Raw genomic sequence first — 27,830 nt, forward strand, 5'->3', positions numbered from 1 at the left:
CAAAAACGTCATTGTGCTATTTATACTCTAGATAACAAATCTATTTTATGTATACATACAGGATGTTTATATGTAAAAACAAATCTATACAAAATCGAATTAGCATTGCGGTCAAGTCTGACCAATAGCAACATCTGCACATATTCTCCCCATGTTTGTGTGGGTTTCCTTCCACATTGGTAAAAATAATTCTGATAGGTTTATTGGCTTTCTATAAAGCCAATGAGAGGTGCTGGGCCCCAGTGTAAAATCAGATTATGAGTCACAATGGGGACAGGGACTGGTGTAAATGGTGACAATCATGCCACAATGCTGTAGAATATATTGGCGCCATATAAGCGATAGTATATAAATCGTTTGCTCCCTCACACTCCAATACACTATTTATGCTCTTACTTAACGTTTACCTAAGGATTTTGTGCTTGGGATACCAGGAAAGTATACTAAGGCTAAAGCACAGATTTATAATATCTGCTACACTATTTAAACACAGAATGGAGGTATGTTCCAATGAACACCAAAATACTAAATATATCATCCAATGGGCAAAATTCAGAGGAGGGGAGACGATATGGGTAAGGTATTTCACACTTGTCTTAGACCAATAGTATCCACATTATGGTTGCAAAAATTAGGAAGGTTGGGATTATGCCAGAAAGTAAGGTTTGTTGAGGGCATAGGGGTGGGAGGCAAATATGATTTAAAGACCTCAGCCATATCAATAAAACCACCTGCCTAATAATGTATAGGACCCCCTCATGCTGCCAAAACAGCTTTTACATGCACTCTACAAGACCTTTGAATGTGTCCTGTGGTATCTGCCACCAAGATGTTAGCAGCAGATCCTTTTAAGTCCTATAAATTGTGAGATGAGGCCTCCATGAAATGGACTTGTTTTTCCAGCACATCCCACAGGTGCTCGATCGGATAAAACCTAAGGAATTAATTGGCCAATTCAACACTTTGAGCTCGTTGTCATGTTCTTCAAACCATTCTTGAACAATTTTTGTAAAAAAAAACTCCTCAAAACTATGGGATTACAATGAGCACTCCGATATTGGATAAAATAGATTATTAATAATATCCTAAAACTCAAAGTAGAAAATACATAAATACTGTGCAGCTACTTCGAAGTCAAAGCCTGTCCACAAACAAAGTAGTGTAACCAAGAATTACAGTTATAGTAAATAGCCTACAATCAATAAAGACTCCTATACAATTGTATGATATTAGGACCGCTAAGCGTGGGACAAATGGCTTGTGGATCACAATCAAAAGTTCAGGTTAATGTTTTTGATCTTAGGCAAATCCGGGCTACCTTTAATAACAGCAACAACATAAAGTTGGAGTTGAGGATTCAATGCTCCGAATATAAACGCCAACAGATCCGGTGCAGGTTCAAAGGCCACATACACAGCAGAGCACATATATAATGCATTGGACGGTTTATCCCAGTGTTACTCATGAACCATGCATTCAGGCGGATCCTCACCGCTTGTGCATTTGCAAGATTGGTAAAGGGGCTTGAGGTACCAAAATCTCAGTTAAGTTTGTATAAGTCAACAAATAATAGGTATGCCCAAGAGTTCGACCATAGTCAAATATTTCTTAATGGTCCCAACTCTGTTCAGTTTGAGCCGTGTCAGTCTAGAAGTCCCAGCACATGGCTGTGGCGTCTGACGCCATCAACGTATTTAGTCTAATCAGAACTTCATCAGGGTGTACTTGTCTGCAACAACGTTTAGGTTGGTGGTACATGTCAAAGTAACATTCACATTCACCTAAGAAATATTTCACACTGCCTCTGCCAGCTTGCCTTATTCGCATAGTGCATCCTGGTACATGGCCGTCAACATAATGTTAAAGAAAACATGATTCATCAGACCAAGCAACCTTCTGATGCTCATGTGCCCATTTTAGGCATTTTTGGCAGCGGACAGGGGTCACCATAGGCATTCTAACTATCTGCAGCCCGATACACAGCAAGCTGTGAGTTCTGACACTTTTCTATCATAACCAGCATTCATTTTTTTTAGCAATTTGTGCTACTGTAGGATCGGACCAGACAGGCTAACCTTTGTTCCCCACGTGCATCAATGAGCCTTGGGTGCTCATGACTCTGTTGCCAGTTCACCTGTTGTCCTTCCTTGGACCCCCTTTTGATAGGTACTAATCACTTTCATTTGAGAACAAACCACAATACCTGCTAGTTTGGAGATGCTCTGACCTAGTTGTCCAGCATTCACAATTTATCCCTTGTCAAAACCACTTAGATTCTTATGCTTGCCTATTTTCCCTACTTCCAAAACATAAAATTCAAGAACAGAGTGTCCCCTTTCTGCTTAATATATCTTACCGCTTGTCACCTGACATTATCATGAGACTATGAATGTTATTCACTTCACCCGTCAGTGTTTTAATGGTATGGCTGATCGATGTATACTGGTGTATGCATGGTCATCTGAGCTTGCGCAAAATACATGACATATTTACAGTTCATGCTTTATTTTATCAATATACTAAACACTTACCAGTCCTTCCGGGAATTCTGGAGTATGCTTTGTTGGAAAAAGGAGGTGGTATGCATTTTTTTTAGTAGAATATTCTGGCTAGAACTGTTAATGGGGGTACTCTTTAGGGAAACGCCTTCTAGCTGGCACAATGATTGAGGGCATGCTACCTGACCTTGTTGTCGGGGGCATATTGTGTCTGTCACTGTCTACAGGGGTATGCTAGCAAGGTAATAGAGATGCAGTAGACCCTTTCACAAGGGGAATGGTAACACTCAATTGTCAATTTTATTTATAAATTTGTAGGAGGAATGACAGGGGAATGGTACAACGTAGAGTTCTAAGAAACGATCCTCCAGAATCATTTTTTATGGGGAATACAAGTATTTACTAAAACATACTGTACATTTCAGGGGATCTGACAGGTCCTCTTGAAAATAAACGGTAAGTTAATTGCTATTTATAACTATTCGGCGGTGCTTAATTTGTTAAGATTCCTGTCGCATAGTTGTGATTAAGCCGATTAGAATTGTTTCATATCTATAAGATGAATAGGGTTTTAACACACAGAAAGAAAATTGATTCCAAAGATAAACACGAGTTTTTACATTTGTGGCATAATGTAAAATATTATTGAAAAATAAATATAGAGAATACATATTCACTTTTAATGTTGTGCTTTCTTTGGTTTCACGCCTCCTCTTTTTTCTCTTCTTGTCGTCACACACATTTGTTTTTGCTTCACATCATTAGCTTGAAGTCATTTTTGTCCTGTTGCTGTGCTTCATTGTGTTAGAAATTAGCATCCTCAAATGAGACAATTTTAGCATTGCTGGGAACACTATCAATTTTCCAGCTGAAAACAAGTATCTATTTTTGTTCTCGACTCAAAGAAAATAGAATACCAAATTTGTTTGAGCAGATAGAAGTTCTCAAGTTTGTAGTCTGGCTTAGAGAATTAACAAATAAAAAGTGACATAGTCTTTGCGAATGAATGTCTAAAACAATGTCTAAAACAAACCAGGAAGTCTGTCTCTGCAAAGGCCAATTAGTTCCACCAGATCCCAGTTGCCAACTTTCCCGCATGACTCTACAGTGGAAGCAATGGTCTGTCCAGCAGAGAATAAAATGCTCAAAAAAATCAAGGCTCAGTAGCAATCCTGTTTTTTTCTTTTTTGATTACAGGTCATAATACTTTATCACAGGTCAAATGGAATACTGATGGGTTCCTTATATTGGGAAATCTAATGGGAAACAGTATGGCTTGACTGCTTCAAACGTGCTCTATTTCTATGCTGTAGTCACAATGCCAATCTACTTTAAGCAGACTGGTTTAGTGGTATACACTTCCAGTTACAAACTTATCTATTGGTTTGATATGCAATACTTCTCCAACAATCCTTCTATATGAGATTATGTAGATACTCAGCTCAGTACCTATCCAATATAATTTAGTTGGAGAAACCATGCAGTCAAAACATATACATTATGTTATGCCTAGTATAGGGTATGAGAGGACTCAGGGATTAAAAGTGCACCCAAATGGCATAACACAGTTTATCAGTTTTGACTTGAGTATTCCTGTAAAGTGTAACTAAACGTTTGTCAAACTTCTGACATGTCATAGTGACATGTCAGAAGTTTTAATTGGTGGGGCCTGAGTATGGAGACCCGCACCAATCGCTAAAACGTAACCGGAGAAGCGTTCATGTGAGCGCTCAGCCGTTGCGTTTCTGTTCTGCTTTTTCTGGAAAGCCGATGTAGCGGAGCATGGGCTTATAGACTTTCTATTGAGCCCATACTCCGATACATTGATTTCCCGAAAAGGCAGAACAGAAGCGAAGCGGCTGAGTGATTGGTGGGGGTCTCAGTGCTCAGAGCCCCACCAATCAAAACTTCTGACATGCCACTATAACATGTCAGAAGTTTTTCGAACGTTTAGCTACATATTAAAGTATAGCTAAACGTTTAACCAATTTCTGACTTGTCATAGTGACATGTCAGAAGTTTGGATTGGTGGGGGTCTGAGCACTGAGACCCCCACCAATCGCTAAAACGAAGCAGCTGAAGCACCCGTTTGAGCTCTCAGCCACTTCGTGTCTGTTCAGCTTTAAAATTAAATTAAAAATTTTATTTAAATCTAGAAAGGTCCACATTTCTGTTCTGATTCACTTCATAATATATCTTTATAGGCGTTAGAGCTAATTTTTTTCCTGATACAATGCTCCAATTCTCTTGCTTCCTTTCACATAGCCTTAAATATTTCACATAGAGTTAAATGATACAATTCTAGGATGACCTTAATGAAGACGGATTTATATAGCTGCCATTGCACTCAATGATAACCTGTCTTTAGTAAGCTCCTAAGCTCTTCTTTGTGGTGGCTGAAGGCAGTCAGAAAAGTATAATTTATCTCTAAACCTGTGTGAAGGGAAACAGTGGATTTGGAGCTCTGTATCAGAAAAAATTGATCTCTGACCCTTATAAAGACGTATTATGACGTTTATTTATATAGAATTTTCAACCCAAAAAAGTTAAGGGCCCATTATTTACATGTTCCACAATTTATAAATACATACATAATATGTTAATTGCATAACATGTCCATTTATTGTAAAAGCTGCACTATATTCAACTAAAAGCTTTCTTTGTGATCGTTATTGCTCCATATTCACCTTTGGACAAAAATAAGGCGCAAAAATTTAAAATTGGCTTATTTCTAAAAGTTCTTGTTAAATGTGCCTTAAAGAAAGTCCTTGTTAAATGTGCCTGGACAAAAAGTACAAAGGAGGCATGTTCTCAGTACTATGAATAGGTGTCTATGCTTCGATACAAAATACATGATTGTTGAATTGTCAGTGAATGTGACCCAGACTAAAACGGAAGCTTGAACTATGCACTAGTGGCTTAATAAGTGTTATGTTACCCTTTCAAAATACAATACTGAGTCTGAGGATAGCTGTAATGAAAAGGATCTCGTTTTAGTCTGTCGTTGTTATTCTCGATTCTTCCATGAGGTTGACAGAAGGATATTGGATAAAGTCTAACAATCCAGGTTTCTTAAGCACTTTCTAAAATGCAATTTACATATGTCCTTTGCTGTCAAGCAGAAGAATTAATACTCCTTTGTGTGACAGTGTTGCTACAGGCATAAAAATAGAGCTGGTAAATTTAGGTCACAAGTCCCAAAAAGAATCATGTCAGCACTCCTGTGATATGGCTCCAGTGCCAAAAATTTGTGCATAAGTTTTATAAAACTTTGATTAAAATATCAAAGTCAACTTAAATAAAAATACTTAAATAACGATTTTTACTTTGAAACAAGTCACCTGGAGAAAATGATACAATATTTTGGAAAAATTATTTTTCCCTTCTGAATAAAATGCTAATATAAGTCTTTGATTATTTGTAATAAAATTCCTCTCAAAATGTAAAATTACTAATGTGTTTTATTTTAGATTATACTATTGCGGTTTCTACTATAAAATGTGTTTTAGTGTAAGCCACAATAGATACCCATATTAGGTTAGGGCATGTTCACACTTGCGTCTTCGCTTCCATTTTTAACAGAAGCCACAACGCAGTGCCAAATCCGTCATACGATGCATACCACCAACACCAACGTACCCCATTGACTTACAAAGTATCAAATCTATATTTGTGCCAGTTGGACATGATCAGACAAGGCTTCTAGACTTTGAACGTAAACAAGAATGTTTTAGTTGACTGACAGCAAGCAGAGGTTTTAATTATTATGGTCATGACTTGAATTCAAACAAAGTAGATTATAAAGTTGTATACGTTTACATTATACTTCGTGCTTGAGTATATTATAGGCGGGAGTACAGGTGAAGTGAGAAATGAACAGGTATCTAAACTTTTTAAAAGGGTGCCTCCAATGATCACACGCTGCTCGGAGATGCAGGCTGCCTTTGCAGGAGAAGTTCCTGGTGTTATACAGATTGCCTAGGCAACCAAGCCACCCTTTCTCACGGACACGATTTCTGTCGTAATTTTTAAACTTCTGGTGAGAGATTCCACCGCTCAGGTACCCTGTAAGTTTTACAAACCCTATTGTGTTAGTCACATGGTAACTGGAGGAGGAGATGCAATGTGTTAGGTTGTTTTAATCATCGCTCTCTTTTGGCTTATTTTAGCCTCCATGACAGTTATGCCTCTTTCACATGGTAGTATTTTGGTCAGTATGTTCCATCACTATATAGAAGCCAAAACTAGGAATGGAAAATAAACAAATAAAAATTATAATGGAAAGATTTGAACTTCTTCCGTGTTTTTGACCCACTCCTGGTTTTGGCTTACAAATACTGACCAAAATACTGCCATGTGAAAGCGGCCTTAAAGGGGTTTTCCATAATCTATATTTATCATCTGTCCACAGGATAGATGATAAATATTAGATCGGTGGTGTACAGCTGATGTGACCCCCACCAGTCCCGCGAAGACGCTTGGCCTTCTCCGGCAGCCCATACAAAGTGAATGGAGCAGTGGCCGAGCATGTGCAGTACAACTCCATTCATATGGGGCACACAGGGACTGCCAGGTGAGCGCGTTTTTGGGATCCTGTGAATAGATGATAAATATTAATGATGGGAAAACCCCTTTAAGACATCTAATTAAATGGCAAATGTAAAGTCAATTGTCAAAGTCAATGGTGTGTTACACAGAGATTTCAGGGTTTATTATCTTTCAAGATAGCAATATAATTCTCAAGCTGAGAAGAGGAGAATTATTTCTAAGCAAGAGAGCCATGCAAGTGAACTGCTTGAGGGTTGCCTGTTGTTGTTGGTCACTGTTCTATACACAGTTAAGGAAAGAGGAAAGATTATATTTACCTCCAGTAGAGCGTCCAAAGGCAAATACATATTCTGCCAGAGGAATAAATTTAGATAAACACTTCAACATTTTTCAGAGATGAAGAAAAAACATACACTCAGGGCTGTGAGTATGTATTCAATGCAGATTATTTTCAAGGACAAACAAATAGCAATACCCAAATGGCTTCCAGGACAAATTCAGAAACATTTATTCATTTAAATAATAAAGTAATAATTTGTTATTTCAGAGTACATTTTTTTTCTTTTATTATCCTTAGCAGTTCAAGTACTATGTAACCTTTTATTTGTTCTTGAATAATGTTGGTGAACAGTTTAAAGCGTTTTTCCAAAGATATGAATTACAAACTGTTCAGGCTAAGTGTCTCAGGGTGTACAATAAAATTGCTACATTTGATTACATCTACATGTGCTACATTGAGTTCACATCTGTGTTGGAGGCTCTGTTAGCATGCTACGCTATTGTTTCCCGTAAAACGACGGACACCGTTAAGTCAATGGGTTCCATCGGGTACAGATGGTGTCCATCACGCAATGGAACCTGCGCTTCCAGTAATTTCATTGTTCTGTTCCTCTAAAGGAGCAGAACAACGTAAACACAGACAAAGATGTGAATAGGCCATAATATAAATGATGTTTTCATAAAGTTAAGTCCCAGGCTGCTAGTTAGATGAAAGTCTATTAAAAAACACGAGAAGTTAGCTATTTCCTTCCTCAATGATGTCACCTTTGAACTACATTTCTCAGTTTTCCTTTTTTTTGTATTTAATGAAAAATATATCATAGTAACCTTATAAGCTATAATTTAGAATGATGGCTCTTCTCTGTTTAGCATATACCTGGTGTACAAATAAACATTTAATGACTGATAACAGGTCAGCAGGTACTGATCCCCTGCTTGACAAGACTATGTATTCCCCAGTCCCCTCTGCTTTTTATCCTTACCATGGAACCTCTTATTCGGAAATTGAGATAAGAGCCGTTGCTTGTGGGGGTAAAGGTGGGTGACAAGGTGCACACTACTGCTTCTTTGCAGACAAATTGCTTTGTATCTCTACTTATCCTCTAGCCACCCTCCCACGTTTTTAGATTTTGTGGACTTTGGGAAGCTGTCCAACTTTAAAATAAACACTAGCAAGTGTGAAGCTTTATGTGTCTCCTGCCCCAGTCTCTGAGAGAAGAGCTAAATAATAACTCACCTTCCCGTCTCCATTCTGACTATAATAAAGTTCTAGTGTTACAAATGACATTCTCTCCCAATCTCTAGTACTCACGGAACTACTCATTCTTGCTACGGTACCTTGCTATCTTAAATCTTGGCAAAAAAAATAACTCCTGAATGAGTAGAACTAATCTAATTAAAATTATAATTCTGACGAAAATCCTTTTCCTCCTACAGTCCCTCCCAATCTTTTTTCCCCATACTTTCGTCTTATTTCTGAAACATATGTTAACCAAGTACATTTGGAATGTCTCCAAGCCAAGGATAGCCTTTAGCACACTGATTCTTACTAAGGGGACTGGGGGTATGGGACTCCCGGACATACTGTCCTAATACCAGGTAATACGAATATCCTATCCAGGGGCAGATTAAGGGTACCATGGGGCACTTTTTCAGGTCTGGCCCCCCCCCCCTCTTGAACTCCGAAGACGCTGTACCGTATATATTTCCAGATTTCTGTTTAGGCGGCCACAGATCTGGCACGGTTTTAATTTGGCTGTAAAAGCAGAATGAGCCATATAGAAGAAAGAAAGCAGAATACTTTGAGACACTGAAGTGGTCAGGAGCTTTATAACTTTTTTATTTTTACGTCAATGGAGTGGTGTGTGAAGGATTATTTTTTTGCGGGAGGAGTTATAGTTTTTATTGGCACCATGTAAAGTACCATATAATGGGTGAATTGGAAAAAACTGAGATTCCTCCATGGTTTTTTGGGTTTAGTTTTTACTGTATATATTTACCTTCTCTTAAGGTAAAAGTAGATTTAACATATACTTTTACCTTAAGAGAAGGTAAATATATACAAACCCAGAACCAAGCTCAGCACATATATACAGCCCCAAAACCCAGGTCAGTACATAAATACAGCACCAGAATCAAGCTCAGTACATATATACACTACCATTCAAAAGTTTGGGGTCACCCAGACAATTTTGTGTTTTCCATGAAAGCACACACTTATATTTATCAAATGAGTTGCAAAATGACTAGAAAATATAGTCATGACATTGACAAGGTTAGAAATAATGATTTTTATTTCAAATAATAATTTTCTCCTTCAAACTTTGCTTTCGTGAAAGAATGCTCCATTTGCAGCAATTACAGCATTGCAGACCTTTGGCATTCTAGCTGTTAATTTGCTGAGGTAATCGGGAGAAATTTCACCCCATGCTTCCAGAAGCCCCTCCCACAAGTTGGATTGGCTTGATGGGTACGTCTTGCGTACCATACGGTCAAGCTGCTTTCACAACAGCTCTATGGGGTTGAGATCTGGTGACTGCGCTGGCCACTCCATTACAGATAGAATACCAGCTGCTTGCTTCTTCCCTAAATAGTTCTTGCATAATTTGGAGGTGTGCTTTGGGTCATTGTCCTGTTGTAGGATGAAATTGGCTCCAATCAAGCGCTGTCCACAGGGTATGGCATGGCGTTGCAAAATGGAGTGATAGCCTTCCTTATTCAAAATCCCTTTGACCTTGTACAAATCTCCCACTTTTACCAGCACCAAAGCAAACCCAGAACATCACATTACCTCCACCATGCTTGACAGATGGCGTCAGGCACTCTTCCAGCATCTTTTCAGTAAATCTGCGTCTCACAAATGTTCTTCTGTGTGATCCAAACACCTCAAACTTCGTTTCGTCTGTCCATAACACTTTTTTCCAATCTTCCTTTGTCCAATGTCTGTGTGCTTTTGCCCATATTAATCTTTTCCCTTTATTAGCCAGTCTCAGATATGGCTTTTTCTTTGCCACTCTGCCCTGAAGGCCAGCATCCCGGAGTCGCCTCTTCACTGTAGACGTTGACACTGGCGTTTTGCGGGTACTATTTAATGAAGCTGCCAGTTGAGGATCTGTGAGGCGTCTATTTCTCAAACTAGAGACTCTAATGTACTTGTCTTGTTGCTCAGTTGTGCAGCGGGGCTTCCCACTTCTCTTTCTACTCTGGTTAGAGCCTGTTTGTGCTGTCCTCTGAAGAGAGCAGTACACACCATTGTAGTAAATCTTCCGTTTCTTGGCAATTTCTCGCATGGAATAGCCTTCATTTCTAAGAACAAGAATAGACTGTCGAGTTTCACATGAAAGCTCTCTTTTTCTAGCCATTTTGAGAGTTTAATCGAACCCACAAATGTAATGCTCCGGATTCTCAACTAGCTCAAAGGAAGGTCAGTTTTATAGCTCCTCTAAACAGCAAAACTGTTTACAGCGGTGCTAACATAATTGCACAAGGGTTTTCAAGTGTTTTCTAATCATCCATTAGCCTTCTAACACAGTTAGCAAACACAATGTACCATTAGAACACTGGAGTGATGGTTGCTGGAAATGGGCCTCTATACACCTATGTAGATATTGCATTAAAAACCAGATGTTTGCAGCTAGAATAGTAATTTAGCACATTAACAATGTATAGAGTGTATTTAGGGGTGTTGGGAAAAAACCGGGTACGAACCAGTACCCGACCATCTGTAGTGATGGTCGGGTACTGGGTCAGCCAAAGGCTGGTAATATCAGCCTGGGAAAGGCCAAAAACAGTGACCCTTCCCCCCCTGGTAATGCTAGGCTGCTGCTGTTGTATCTGGCGGGGTCCCCCCCCCCCATTTTTCATAACCAGCCAGATACAAGAAAGCAGCAGCAGGTTAACATTACCAGGGGGGGAAGGGCCACAGTTTTTGGCTTTTCCCAGCCTAATAATACCAGCCTGTGGTCGCCCCATTACCCGACCATCACTACAGATGGTCAGGTACTGGATCGTACCCGTTTTTTTCCCGACACCCCTGGTGGCGGTGGTAATAATGGGGGTTAGTGATAGCCTCTGCACTGGCTAACACTAAGCCTCGCCTTAGTAATGGACGCTGTCAATCAGCTGGCGGCCATTACTAAGGTGGTAGTAATAAAGTTTAAAAAACAAACAAAGACATAGAAAAAATATTTTATTGAAATAAAAGCCACCCAGACAACCTTCATTAACCATTTTATTGATAATAAAAACTCTGTCATCGAAGTAGTCCTCGAATCCGACGTAGTCCAACGACCGAACCTGTAAAAAAAACACAAACACAACAAAAACGATTAGTAACACATGTGGTAGGCTTGGATACAGGGCCCATGTGTGATACGGTCTGTCAAGGCAGGCTTATATACAGTGTCCAGCAGACAGTAATCTTATACAGTACATGTGGTAGGCTTATATACAGGGCCCATCAGACAGGATCACACATGGGCCATGTATCTAAGCCTACCATGTGCTTATGTAAGATGCTTAGATACAGGGCCCAGCAGACAGGCTCACACAATCTGTGATCCTGTCTCATGGGCCCCTCTAAGCCTGCAACATCATAGGCTTAAAGGGATTTTCCAGTCCCTAAACATTGATGGCCTATCCTCAGGATAGGCCATCAATAGCTGATGGGTTCGGGTCCGTGTCCCGGGACCCGCCAATCACCTGTTTTCAAGGGGCCGCAGCGCTGGTACGACAGCTGCTTACCCTTCATTTCCCTTACTGGCTCACACTGTGAATCGCCGACATGGATTCATTATGTCAGCAAGTGACCGGAATGAAGGGGAATCACTAGCTCTCATATGAGCGCTGCGGCCCCTTCAAAACAGGTAATTGGCGGGGGTCCTGGGAGTCGGACTCCGCCAATGAGCTTCAAGCACACAGGGATATTAAACTTACCCTCCTCTTTAGCCGAAGCGGATGTCCTGATTCTATCCAGGATCAGGATGCTGTGCGCAACACATAGCGTTGTGACGTCATGTGCTGCGCACAGGAAGGCAAGTACTGTAGTTACTATAGTAATGGGCCCGCGGCTCCAGTTACTATAGTAACTTTTTATTGATGTAGTGCGGGCCCTATAGCTACGCCACTGGTTGGGTTAGAGGTCCCGCTTCACTCCCGTTCTCTGAACCGGCTGTAATTCTTAACAGCCTCGGGCCCCTGGGCACTTGCCCAGAGTGCCCTCATTATAATCCGCCCCTGATCATATCTGATGGAATGGTTTAAAACTGCTCCTCCGAAACAACTGTAGCCTTCCCATTGTCCTCTCTGTAGGGGCTGGAACAAGGCCGCTCCAAACTGTTCCTTAATAATAATATGCTCACCAGTGCCAGTTTTTCCACTTCAAGAAAATGTTGGAAGCATAGTGAACCATACACAGCGCTGCCACCATTGAGTCAATGACCTGAGGAAGAGGTGTAGTATTGAAACGCGTAGACATATTAAGCCTTTAATAAAGCCATTTTCCATTTTTACCATTACACTGGACTTCTGTTTGATGGTAGCAGTGCGATGTATGGTTCAATTTGCTTCCAAAATGTTCTTAAATACTTTTGCGGTAACCGTGGTTGTGACCGGATCGGACCAAGCTGTAGCTCCATCTTACTATTACCTGTCGCTTACATCAGGGTTGTGCCTGAAATTGCAGAACCCCACTACGTGAGTTGTATCACCATTACCTACTTGCTTTGCATCACTTTGCTTTGGTGACCTGCACCATTTGGCGCCGTGTTTTGTTGTTGTTTTTTTCCAGTTGGCATCAAGTGCGTGATAAACTACATTTACCGCTCTCTACCTCCCCGGTTATGTCTGTCAATGACTTGGTAATATCTCCAAACACCTTTCCAATTTGCCCCTGCTCCCTTTAGAGGTCAAATAGTGCCCATATGATACAATTCTCAAAGAAGAAGCCTTAACATCCTACCCTGAACTGATTTCTTTGCCTGAGTTTTCTTCTCCTTATTTTCTTCTTCTTCAATTTCTCCTCATTATTTGGTTCATGACCTGGTCTATTTTTTTTTTATCCGTGCATCTTGCTAATTATCTCCGTATATTTCTGGAAATATGATTTCTGCTTTAAATTCATTCTTTTGTTCTTATTCTGTTCCAAATACGCTCTCTCTTTACTTTATGTATATGTGTGTTCAAGAATACTTATTAGTTGAGATAAGTATTTCAAAAGAAAGAATGATTAACATATATTTCACAATAGTTAACCTCCTATATGAAGCTCAACTTTCGTAAACCTTTAACTATTTCCACTGTTTTCAACTACGCAAAACCTTTTTTTGTACTTTAACAACTGACCCTAAAAAATATATATACATGTGAATAAAGGTTAATAGGGAACATTACCACAACAGCTTATTTAGCAATTCAAAGATAACATTCCAATTTCTTTACTGATGCGTTTCGCAAGAATTATTATGTTATGCTTCCGAATTGGCTCAATAGGTTTAGATAAGTGGGATGGATTTATCTAATTTGAGAGCACTGTATTATGGATCTTGTACAACCACTTTGACTTGCACTAGGCCCTGGGCTACTAGCTTCTATTGAATTTTGCCACTGATTGACGTGCAGCACCAGAGCATTTAGGATATAAAACTATTATATCGGTGCTAAGCGTATTTTACTGTATGAGACGCTCGCTATTCCCAATGCACACCAGTTTTCCTACAAACTTAAATAATTATTCATGCTTGAGCAATTGGCACGTAATCTATTAAACTAATTGACATTCAATGTCAGTCTTTCCTTGTATTTACTTTGGACTGCCAATATGCATCTATTTTTATTCTCAGTGTTTATCAATCCATTAGAGTTATATTACTTTATCATTGTGTAAAATTGACAGTAAAAGACCAATTTTGCAGATCACATTCTGAAAATTAAATGTAATGAATAAACGGTCATTTAATTGGGCATGAATAATTAAAAAATTGGATTTTAGTGGAGAAATGGAAGTCTTCATTTTTAATGTGTATGGTTTGAAAGATAAGTGGTCTATTGATTCTGCTTTTTATTAGCAAGAGGCATATCTTCAATAATGGGACAACCCAACTAAGATGCACAGGAAGTAGATGTATCTGTAGAGTATAGTCCTTATGATTGATCTGACCTTCTACAATCAATTCTCTCTTTGTTTCCATGCTTGGAAATTGACACAAATTGGATCTCAATTTCTTAAGAATATGTATCAAGCATATTCACAGTAAACATTTTCATAGTCTCTAAAAGGCCAATACTTTAGTATTACAGATCTTTCCATAAATGAACCTGTAAAAATAACTGATCATTATTGACTGTCAGTATCATTTACTGGACCTGCCAATAAAACAAATTACTAGATTCCTCCGTGGTTTGAGGGTGACATTCAATCAATCATTGCAGCTCTTATTTTATGACACAATACACTATAATAAGTAAACAATTAGTTAGTAATTTTGAGGTATAAAACATTTTTGTTCTTGAATTCATCAAACTGCAACAATCAATGAGCAACTTGAAAGAAATAAAACTGAGTATTTACAAATTGTATGTATAATTGAAATATTCATAATTCACAACTACTTTCATTGAATTAATGGTCATTCTGCTGTAAATATAAGCAACCTGGGAAAAATATATGACCAATATACGAGCGGTTTTTATTGAAAGAATCTGAGGTGCAATACTAGCCACAGCCTATGGACATGAGTGGCGCTGTTTCTAGGGGAATTTTTTTTTTCTTCTAATTTTATAAAACCGATTAAAATTTGTCACGGAAATTGTAATGACAGTTGGGTGGGTGTGAATAAGCAATAACTCACAAATACGTAGTATGCAATTATACACTGCTACAATAAATACTATTGTGAAGCTCAATAATATCCTATTTTCTTTAGGGCTCATGCACACATCACTTATTTTCTTCAGTGTGCTATCCGTTTTTTAACGGATAGCACACTAACCCATTCATTTCTATGGGGCCATGAACAATGCACACCCGTTTTTTTTCCGTTTTTGTGGATCTGCCTCGCCCATTCTGTTCAATGGTCCATTAAAAAAAAGATCGCACCTGGAAGCCATATGTGTGTGGTCCGTGTTTTGCGGATTCGTTTTTTTTGCAGCCATATTAAAAGGACAAACTTTCCATGCTCTTTTTCTTATGTCACTCACAACGAAAAAAATGAATGTCTACTTTAGAACTCCATTTTTATTTTTGTTTTTTATTCTAAACGTGTCCAAACTTCTGTGCTAACTTCTTAATATATTTTTATGCCATTCTAAGCTCTATTTTTCTGATACAAAACGTCAAATCTCCTGCATAGACATATAGTTAAATGTTAAATATTTAGCTACCTGCAGCCTGCACTAGAGGGAGCTTACTGCATACTGTAAGGCCTCATGCACATGACCGTAAGGATTTTTACTGTCCGCAAATACAGATGCACATCAGTAGCCGTCTGCTATTGTGGAAGCGCCCATAGACTTCTATGGGTGAGTCCGTGCCGCAATTGTATGTTCTAGATTTTGCGGATCATTTCTACAGGCCCAGACACACATCTGTAAATATACGGAAAAGTGTGTGTAGCCTACAAAAAAGAATGGGTCCGCGATTTCATCCGTACTTACCTGATCCGTAATTGAAAGTAGATGAAAACTATGGTCGTGTGCATGGGGCCTTAATATATTGAAATCAATAACATAGTATACAGTAAGAACCCATGTTTCCAGCTGCAAGCAGCCTGAATTTTATTATTATTCAACTCTATAGTCTATAAAGGGGATTTGGAGCTCTGTGTCAGAAAAATGAAGCTCTTATGTTACTATATAGATGTAATAATTAATCAGCACAGAATTTTGGAACTAAAAGTGATATTGTTTTAAAAGGTAGATTTACTTTAAGCGGACACTCTTCCCCAGTTTAGGTAAATCCGGACATATATGCAAGTATGACCGTAATCACATGAGACCCGCTTATTTATTTCAGGCACAGAGCCATAAATGACAAAAGTGTAGATTCCTATTAAATCAGTTTAGGACATTAGAATAGTAAATTGCTGGAAAGTAGTTATACTAAAATCTCTGAATAAGTAGACTCTTTGGCCTTGACTATTACCTAATGCCAGGCATTCTTCTTCATAATAACAGTATTATTATGCAGAAACAGCTTAGCATTCAGCAGCTACATTGTAGAGACACCGGTATGGCAGCTTTGTTTTTATGCTTCACTTGGGAACATTTATTGTGTCATTGTGATAACATATTTTCTTCCAGTTGCTGTACATTGCTGTTTATAATTTGCTTAGTTGTAACAGCACCATATAAAAAGACAGGTAGAGAGTGGAGGCAATTTAAATATACAGTGACAGACTACACCAAATATGTGTTTTGCCAGGTTAGCGTGGTTTTAATCTGCTTGTTTATTATATCTAATCATCAGGATAGATTGTACTTCATTCTGCCCTAATGAAGAGTCAGTATTTCTTTGGAGAATTAGCCCGCAGGTCAGATTCTCTTCGATGCACATTTATAAGCATGATGCTTGTAATAGTGCCAAATCAACATAAGAAACTGTCTCAATTTGCATGTTATTGGGAATATTGTGGTTTATTATTGTGCAGTCAGCCTGGAAAAATGCATTAGAAATGGATGCAGAATTTATCCAAACGAGCTTAAAACCAAATGTAATTTAGAATAGTCACTAAAAAGTGCTGATGTCTTTACCAGAACCATTCATGGTATATGATATGGAAATTGGATATACCTTTCAGGAAAAATATGTTTATAAAAAACCAGTAGGGGCTCAAATAGTCAGAATTAATATGTAATAATAAATATAGTTAGAAAATCAATATTCTTAAGTGCGATTTTAACAAATTGTTAACTCTAAGGCTTGGTTAATATTGGAATCAGGGCTTTCATGTTTACAAGATCATTGACCGATCGATCCATCCTGATCCATTTCATGGATGTGTTTTTTCTCGTCCATTGACCTATCATCGGAGTTATCAGATTCACTTTCTTTTTCCTGAATAGAGTAGCACGGCATGCTTTGCCAGTGGCATACACATATACGAGAATGGGCACCATAGCAAAGATCATCATTATGGTGCTGGAATTTACCACCCAGAACATAAGGAGCTGGTGTCTGTTTCCCCCTCCACCCCTTTTTTATGACCCTTGTGCCAATCCCCCACTCCTATGCTAACAATGCAGTTTGACTGGAGAGGGGTATCCTGCTAAAGTTCTAACCACCTAATCGCAAAGGGGATAGGACAAACCCGGGTTGGCCCCCCTTTCTCAAAGTACATCATAGCAACAGGATGGGCCACCTCTTTAGTATGTACACCCTTGTGCTACCCTATCCTGACCATCAAAAAGCACAAAAACCTGTTTGAAAATAAATAACTCAAGTGTACACAAAGCCTAAAATAAACTTTAACATAGTCACTGTTTTTTTTTTTTGATAAAACGGTTATGGTTTAATGAAAAAAAAATAGCCCCAAATTAAGTTTTTTCTCTATCTCATGATGACCTCAACATTTTAGTGTTCAAATAGGAAAGTTTATATATGGAAATTGTCAAAGTGTCTTCTCGGTGGCCAAAAAAGAGCAATAATTTAACAGCCAAATACTGAACTGTGATGGGAAGTCATCTGTAGACGTTTATATGTGTATTAGAATTTATTATACCAATGGTAGGGTCAAGTATGCCATACTATTTACTTGTACCTGTTGTACATATGTAAAAAACAAAAGGATAATGATGACATTATATATACACACTACCGTTCAAAAGTTTAGGGTCACTTAGAAATTTCCTTATTTTTGCAAGAGAAGCACAGTTTTTTTCAATGAAGATAACATTAAATTAATCAGAAATACACTCTATACATTGTTAATGTGCTAAATGACTATTCTAGCTGCAAACGTCTGTTTTTTAATGCAATATCTACCTAGGTGTATAGAGGCCCATTTCCAGCAACCATCACTCCAGTGTTCTAATGGTACATTGTGTTTGCTAACTGTGTTAGAAGGCTAATGGATGATTAGAAAACACTTGAAAATCTTTGTGCAATTATGTTAGCACCACTGTAAACAGTTTTGCTGTTTAGAGGAGCTATAAGACTGACCTTCCTGTGAGCTAGTTGAGAATCTGGAGCATTACATTTGTGGGTTCGATTAAACTCTCAAAATGGCTAGAAAAAGAGAGTTTTCATGTGAAACTCGACAGTCTATTCTTGTTCTTAGAAATTAAGGCTATTCCATGCGAGAAATTGCCAAGAAACTGAAGATTTCCTACAACGGTGTGTACTACTCCCTTCAGAGGACAGCACAAACAGGCTCTAACCAGAGTAGAAAGAGAAGTGGGAGGCCCCGCTGCACAACTGAGCAACAAGACAAGTACATTAGAGTCTCTAGTTTGAGAAATAGACGCCTCACAGGTCCTCAACTGGCAGCTTCATTAAATAGTACCCGCAAAACGCCAGTGTCAACGTCTATAGTGAAGAGGCGACTCCGGGATGCTGGCCTTCAGGGCAGAGTGGCAAAGAAAAAGCCATATCTGAGACTGGCTAATAAAAGGAAAATATTAATATGGGCAAAAGCACACAGACATTGGACAGAGGAAGATTGGAAAAAAGTGTTATGGACAGACGAATCGAAGTTTGAGGTGTTTGGATCACACAGAAGAACATTTGTGAGACGCAGAACAACTGAAAAGATGCTGGAAGAGTGCCTGACGTCATCTGTCAAGCATGGTGGAGGTAATGTGATGGTCTGGGGTTGCTTTGGTGCTGGTAAAGTGGGAGATTTGTACAAGGTAAAAGGGATTTTGAATAAGGAAGGCTATCACTCCATTTTGCAACGCCATGCCATACCCTGCGGACAGCGCTTGATTGGAGCCAATTTCATCCTACAACAGGACATTGACCCAAAGCACACCTCCAAATTATGCAAGAACTATTTAGGGAAGAAACAGGCAGCTGGTCTTCTATCTGTAATGGAGTGGCCAGCGCAGTCACCAGATCTCAACCCCATAGAGCTGTTGTGGGAGCAACTTGACCGTATGGTACGCAAGAAGTGCCCATCAAGCAAATCCAACTTCTGGGAGGGGCTTCTGGAAGCATGGGGTGAAATTTCTCCCGATTACCTCAGCAAATTAACAGCTAGAATGTCAAAGGTCTGCAATGCTGTAATTGCTGCAAATGGAGCATTCTTTGACGAAAGTAAAGTTTGAAGGAGAAAATTATTATTTGAAATAAAAATCATTATTTCTAACCTTGTCAATGTCTTGACTATATTTTCTAGTCATTGTGCAACTCATTTGATAAATATAAGTGTGAGTTTTCATGGAAAACACAAAATTGTCTGGGTGACCCCAAACTTTTGAACGGTAGTGTATATATATATATATATATATATATATATATATATATATATATATATATATATATATATATATATATAAAGGGTTTGGAAAGCTGGTCGCCACAGCCAATTAATCCAATTCAAATGTAATTTTTAGGAAACACATGAAGATGTGATGATTTCTCAAGGAAGAGTTTTGTTAATCATACTGCTAATTACGGATCTGTATTACACTGTACAGATCTGTAATATGGCACTCATAGAACCATACTGTTCCTTTGATTTTTTACTGTGGCACATGGAATTTTTTTTCTTGCTGTAACCTACCACCACTATGATTGAAATACCTATGTGGCATTCACAAATGATATTTTATAACATGGCATATTACGAAGGCATTTTCTCCTGGAAGCTTTGCTTCTAGGAAAAAAATATTGTGACTCACAGAGGCACCATGTGGCAGTGCTTATGAGTCATATTATGAGATCATAGGAATAAGTACAGACCCGAAGACCAGGAAAGGCTTCAATTAAAATAAGCGATGTTGGGCAATCTATCGAAAAGTTATCATAAAATATACACAGGTAATGTGCGCCCAATAACGAGATTTATTTTTTTAGATTCATATAACCCACAATATTTTGTATGTGACTCATTTTGGGATCAATGTCAAATCTAAATAAATAAAAAAAAACAATTGTTAAATATATATTTTAACAGCATTTTACTAGTTATGGAAGCTTTGCAAGATGACCTTGAAAATATGAAGATATGCCACTATTTCATGTATAAAATATCTGACGAATCAATACTGTAAGAACATAGCAAATGAAGAGCATAATGTATATCATGAATATATAATATGTAATTCTATTTCTTTCTTAGGCCACCTCCAGTGAGTGAAACTGCCCCAATTGGCACCACAGTTATTGTGGTATTGGCTGCAGCCTTAAACCAGACTATTGTGTATTCTATTGTCTCAGGGAATGATCAAGGTAAAGTATGATTTATTGTTGGCTATTTTTTTTTTTTTTTTTTATTTGATGTCTCTGGTGTTTATAACATAACATAAGGAGTTTTTCTAAAAAAAAAATTGTGTTACTTTTATCCCCGCTAGGGATGGTGCCAACAGTAAAAGCGTTTCAATAATCTGATATAGAATGCTCTTCCATGACAGATCCACCATTAAGGTGTATGAACAAAGAGTCTTACTAAGGGCTGATATACACCTTTTAATTGCGTGTAGCCGTAAACGGCACCAATAGAGGAGCGTTGGGGACATACTGTACCTTCATATGCCTACAATTTTATAAAAAGGCCTACAGAAATTGTTGGATGCTTTTGTGGATGCCTTAAAATAGGTATTCTCCTCTATCATAATTGTTACTAGGGTAAGACTTCAAATATGGTACCATACATTATGTATTTGTAATATGGAGCCGCAAGGACTCTGTGTGTGCCATGCGCATGACACCAAAGTGTTTTTATTCCAGTTCATATGTGCTTACCTTATTTTAAAGGGCTTGTTCAAGATTAGAAAACCATGGCTGCTTTCTTCCAAAAACAGCTCCACACCTGTTCATGGGCTGTATGTGGTATTGTAGCCCAGCTCCATTAAAATGGGGGTGAGCTGCAAAACCACACAACCTGTTAAGTGTGGAGCTGTTTTTAAAAGAAGTGGATGGACATAAAGCAGTATATAGCAAATCAAATGATTTCAACAGCAGGAGATGAATACTGTAATGTATTGACCTTGTAAGAAGTAGTGGAATGACAATGGGTCATGGGCAATGTATAATGTAGCATAAAAGGTGAATGATACAGTACAGAATAGGAAATTGGAAGTAGTATAATAGAGTACCGGGCAGTTTCCTAATTGACTGATGCAGAATATGATGCTATGGAGTAAAGTTCATGGATCCAGTTTATTTTATTCATATACTGATTTATCTGTAAACGGAATGGTTAGCTAAGCATCTCTATGGTCTTTTTGTGATTTTTGATATTTAGGTTGTCTACAATAACCTATGAGTCATAATAAACTCCATTTAAGATTATAAATAAATGTTTTCCAGTATATGTAAAATAATTTCCTAGAATATTTTTGTCACGGATTGGAATATAAATGAATGAAGTATGTTACGTCCTCTCAGGAAGAGTTGTCACTGTTTAATGAAAACAATCCCATGAGATGAGCTTGAGGGAGGGAGGGATGGCGGAAAAATGCAGGGAATAAGAGATAAAAAGAAAATTTACAACTGGGAAAAGTCATTCACATATAAAATAAAGAGAGTGGGTTTGCACATACACGCCAGATATGATTAATGTTACCATCTTCTTTCTGGAAGTGTTGTGACATTTAATTGAATAGAAATCCCAGTCAACCAAGGTTCATTCAACACTGAAAGGTTTATTATTTGTATTGTTTTGCATAGGAAAAAACCTTGTAATTACTTTTCTTGTGCGGATCTGTCACCTGGCAATTAGCCTTGTAATCTTCAAAGTCATTTTAGCATCTAGTGCAGCAGGATTTCTAAAGCGGACACAGAACTACACGGCTTTTCTAATTGCCTACTAAATAACATGAGCATCGCACTGGACAACTGATTTTTCCCTCTAAAGCTCTAGATGGAATACAATAATCTAAATGAAAAGTAAGAGAAAAATAGTCAGGATAGTCTGGGCAGTTTAGCTTACAAATAAATGCAGTATGTAGAATAGGGCAACTAGATTTCATTAGTCCTTTATCCAGATTTCATCCACTTAAATTTCATAAAACATTAAAAAGAGTTTTTCGTGTTTACACTATACACTCATCTCATGGACTATAATGGTCTGCGTTGTAGGTTCTTCCTGTATTTGATTCTGAACCAACTTGAAATCTCTGACTATTACAATTTCAATGGTATGATGGCAAAATGATTTTTTCCTTACCGGAGATTCCACGTTATGAACATCTCTAACTAGAGCTCAAGGGGTTTACCCAGATCCCTTTCTTTAAAAATAGATAGGAATCATAGCTCAGGGAACCACACCAATGACATTCACAAAATGGATAGCCATTTTAATAAAACAGCTATAACTGACATCTTTATATAGACGAGAGAACTTTTTGTGGGCCAAAGAAATATTCTTATGCATACGCACCAAAACGCCTAAATATAAGATGGTCCTGTGAACATTAAAGGGAATTTATTAGAAAATTATCTTTAAATCAGGTTTGTATTCTAAATATTTTTTGTGATTATCCACTATTCTAAAATCCTGGAATGTTTCCGTTTTCACACTGCCTATTCGGTCATACACAATAGATTGCTATTTTCTGCAGCTTACTTTTCAGCTTTGCAGTGTAGACTGGCACATGGTCATATGATTATCATTAAAAGGCAGAATATTTCATAAAAGATGACAGATCTATTCTATTGCTGAAGGTCTAGTTAAGGCAGTAAAACAACACTAAACACATCGGGATAGCTCAAGGCCCTAACAATGGCATCCATGGCTTTTACAGAAATAATGCATGTTAGAGCATTCCCTTGGTATGCCCTAACAGATGCCCATGCATATTATATGTTCAGTTAGTAATATAATGTCCTTAAGATTTCGGACATTGTATTATAGTTGAAACCCCTAAATGACTAAGTCTGTTTGACGCAGTAAATTATTTTGTTTTTACCTCGCTACATTTCGGCAGCCATAACTTTTTTAATAATGTGGCTGTTTAACACCTTGTTTTATGCAGGAGGAATTGTAGTTTTGGGCGGATACTTGAGAAAACATAATTTCATTTTTTTTGCTTATTTTCTATATTGTTCAAGATTCACACTAATTTTATTTATAGAAATATAAATTCTTCAGGTTATTGCGGTCATGGGGAAACAGATTATGTGTACTTTTCTGTTGTTCTGTAATATACGCATAACAAACTTAAATTTATATTAAACACCCAAATAGCTTGGTCATTTCTAGTTTGCCTTATTTGTCAAAAAATAAAATGATAGATTAGTTACTTGATTTCATTAATCTAGCATTTCATGTTTGAAATAATCTTCTTAAACCTTCCCCTCAATGCAGGTATATTTGCCATTGATAACATCACAGGGGTTATCTCTGTCGTAAAGTTGCTGGACTATGAAAATACTACAAGCTATGAACTTAGAATTCAAGCCGATTCTATGCAAGTCGCAAGATTTAATCTACGAGCAGCTTCTAAAAGTAAGTTACAGTTCATTTACTGTGAAAGTGATGTTTCTCTTCATAAATTTTAGAACATTTTTTAAGAAACAGACATTCACATCTCACCGAGGACAGTATGCCCTGACTTGTATGTGATTATATGTTTTTTTTAAAATTTGGAATAATATATTTTCAAAGTAAAGGACTGAATATATGTTCTTGTTTTTGCAGATATAAAGTTTCAGTTAAAGGGAATCTGTCAGCACTTTTGAGTCATCAAAGCTAACTGCGCTATATAGGGGAGGGGGAGGGCATTTTAATGATAACTTTTGTCTCGGTCATGCAAGTTGCGTGACTTATAAACTGCCCTTTAATTCCCCAAGCGCTGTGGTTGCACGTGCCGATCTCTGCTCTGATTAACAGCTTCAGCGGCCAATCAGGAGACCTCTTAAGCCATAACTCAAAGCACAGCGGAGGGGCTGGCAGCAGTCTCTAAAGAGAGTCAAAGAGCACTTGCACATCAAGTGCCTGCCTCAGTGGCACTTGCGACCATTGCGCCGAGGGAATTAAACGTAAATTTCTTGGTCATGTAACTTGAATGACAGAGACAAATGGTACAGTTACAATGCCATCCCCCTCCTCTATATTGCGCTGTCAGCAGTTTTGAGGCTTTAAAATAGCGAACAGATTCTCTTTACCTTATTCTAACCTATAAATATGTCTTCTCCTTATTATTTATTTGCTCATCTGCTCGCCCGTGGGCTAAAATATAGCGCCGTATTCGGTCAGTTAGAAAGAGAACTATAATATCCATTTGCTCCTGACATGTGTACATTGTATTAATGACTTTATTTAGATCTACCAATTAAGAAAGGTGTAGTTAAAAATAAAATGGCATAGGTCAATTGTTTATTATAATAATCATAATAATAATAATGTGAAAAAGTGGGTAAAGAATGTGCCACCCTATAGAAAGGAGAATGCTGGAGGCCAAGTATAAATCTGTGAGAAATACCCAATGTAATTTATCAACATTAAGGAAATAATTCAAAACACATTGGGCCTTATTTATGAAGTATTTATGGAATATAGTGAATGCAAAAATGGTGTTCTCTAGCTTTAATTTTCTCTCTATAATCTAGAAATTAAAGCAGTGATCTGGTTGTTCTAGGACACAGCCCAACTGATGTTTTTATAAATGATGCTTTTTGCAGCCTTCATATGTTAAATTAAATATTAACATTTTTGCTGGTTCTTGCCACATCTTGATGCATTGGTTTACACAAAGCGTTTGCAACCTGCTCAGAGGTTTGCTAGAAACAAGAGCTCTCACTTTTACAGCAGGGATGGCAAACTTAGCCTGCTCATAGATGCTTGCCAGGGAAAGCAGTTAACAAATCTTGGCCAATATATAAAATTACAGAATGCTTGACCCTACACCAAGCTTCTTAGAAATAGGAGTAGAGGTTCCTCAGGAGTGAAAACATTTTTCAGGGGTTCTCCCAGAAGAATAAGGTTGGGGAACCACTGATTTATGTGATATGGATATTAGGGGGCATACAAGTTACCTACTATATATAAATTCTGCATGCAAACGATGCTTGCATGCAATACATTCCCTAACCAAGGAAGTGATATAGTCTAGCTGATGCACTTCAATTGTGAAAAGGGCCCTTTTTAATAGTTCACTCAATTTCAAGAGTGGTTAATTATTAAAAAGTAATGATTATGTTAATGAATTTTAGATAGGAATGCTTATAAAATATTAACATATACATTTATTTCAATAATTTAACATTTATATCAAATTCTTATTATTCTGAAAATAGCTTGTATAATTATAGTGGTTTGCATGCTTTGCCCCTTTAGCATTGTTCAGATTGCATTATGCCATAAAAACCGTTATATCTTGAGTTTTCTGATGGGAAAATTAAGAAAAGACTGAGAGGAGTGGCCAAAGCCTAGAAAATCAGGCAATAAAAATTTAAATAGAAAGTTCACTTTTAATCCATACATTAACAATTATGCTCTGGACAGATACAAAGCTGTTTTTAATTTGCAGGTACAGACTCATGTTTTACAATTACTGCCCTGCATACAAACACCCTGTTCATTTGCATAGTATATTTAATTACAATTTCGTTACGTGCACAAGACGGAATTTGAATGCGGATTCCAATTCTGATTCCGCACTGAAAGCCACGTGTATTACGTCTCATTCTTGTTAATGGTAAATATGGATTGTGGTGCCTGCCCAATGTAAAAAAGAGGACATATCACGCATTGACACGAAAACTGCGTTGGGTAGCCACATGCGGATATGAGGCAGATTTAACAGTCATATTGTTAGAACAATTTATGTACTTGTCAAAGAGATTCAAGTTGTCACCAGAATAGAGAATGCGCATCTTTTATTCTTATCGATAAGTAGACATTATGGCAAAATGTCTGCTGCTACCTTCAGTATCGTAGCTTTTATGCATGGGATAAACCTAGTTCAAACCAGTTCTTAGACAGCTTTATCTCTTTACTCGACTTTGATACTTATGTAAATACTTCACTTCTATCTCTAAAGGAATTAAACTGCCCCCCCCCCTCTACTTGATAACATATTAAACACTTTGTCAGCAAAAAAACCTTTGCAGAGAAACTTGTATAGCTTAATACACACTTTAATTTCCGATACATACATTTAGAATACAACTTTCCTAACATTCCCCCCTGTTGTAAATTTATAAAGAAATGTTCTGAGACATCCAAAACAGATTTTCTCCTTAAGTTTTCACCAGTCCTTCTGAATCTTGACCGTCATCATGGGGTGTTTCCAAGCCATTGCATACGTCCTCATTTTGAATCTCTTGGTACATTGTTTTAGTAATTGAAATGTCTCTGAATTAGTCCCCTTATGCAAGAAATGCAACAACATCCACAAATTACAAGTATGGCTGCCACTGTTGCTAAGGAAATCAATAGACTGGATATGTGGTTACTCCATTTTCCAAACCATCCTTCAAGCCAATTAGTGAAGATGTAATTTATTCCAGAGTTTTATACAAGCTCTTCGTACAGGGAATTGAGTCCTTCCAATGCCTTGGTAATACTACCATCAGGAGCTGTATTATTTGAAATTAAAGTACAACAGAAGATACAAACATTTTGCCGACACCCCCTTTTTCTGCTAGTCACATATCCAGGGCCATTCTATTTTGCCATGTCATGAAAGATATAGGACCCAACTGATCTGCAATGCCCTTTATTGCATCTCTGGTATAATTAACAAATCTATATTGATTGTAATAAATATAATTAATCCGGTCGACATTCTTATTTATCATAGACCACCAGAAAAATACAGACTCAAAGCCTGATGCAATCTGATTTCGGGCCTTAAACTCATTTGGCCCCCCTCGGGATACTCCTATTCCATCTATATATTCTATGGTCACAGGAACCTCCAGGGATAGACCACTTATAGCAATTCAGATAGTCTCCAGGGCTATTTTCTCATTCTCTGAAATTAAGGGGCTGAAAACAAGTGTAATGGCATCAGAAGCTGAACCACAGTACAGCTTCCCTGCCACTTGGTCAGTAGCCTAGGTCTCAGCATCCCGTCTCCACATAGCCATCAGAGATCAGTCCTTGCCCTTGTCTGGTTGGTAAACCAATTAGAGGAGTAACTACCATTATTGGTACCAATATCCATGGTGGTTTCAAAAACTCTTCAGTGAGGTTCCCTACTTTCTTACCTTGCCCATTCCTCAGAAAGCAGGTGTAGTTGCCTGGGTAAGAAACAACTAAGGGAGGGATTTCATCTCTCCCCACAGGTGGGTACAATAAAAAGAGTGTCTTACATAATTGATCACCTGGATTATGTGATGCATGATATAAAGATAACATGCATTGCAGACCTTGTGGGTTCTCCTTATCGGATAGCCTG

General features: G+C 37.9%; 1 protein-coding gene across 1 annotated transcript in view; it reads left to right on the top strand.

Moving 5' to 3' along the window:
• The window catches only part of PCDH15 (protocadherin related 15), a 1,038,602-nt gene that overhangs the window by 773,694 nt on the left and 237,078 nt on the right, over positions 1–27,830 (top strand). The window contains exons 24-25 of the mRNA XM_075841191.1: positions 20,603–20,712; positions 23,792–23,932. Coding sequence (XP_075697306.1) covers positions 20,603–20,712; positions 23,792–23,932 — 251 coding nt within the window. The remainder of the gene's footprint in view (positions 1–20,602; positions 20,713–23,791; positions 23,933–27,830) is intronic.

The sequence above is a fragment of the Rhinoderma darwinii genome, chromosome 11 (assembly GCF_050947455.1).
Source record: "Rhinoderma darwinii isolate aRhiDar2 chromosome 11, aRhiDar2.hap1, whole genome shotgun sequence".
Classification (NCBI taxonomy): domain Eukaryota; kingdom Metazoa; phylum Chordata; class Amphibia; order Anura; family Rhinodermatidae; genus Rhinoderma; species Rhinoderma darwinii.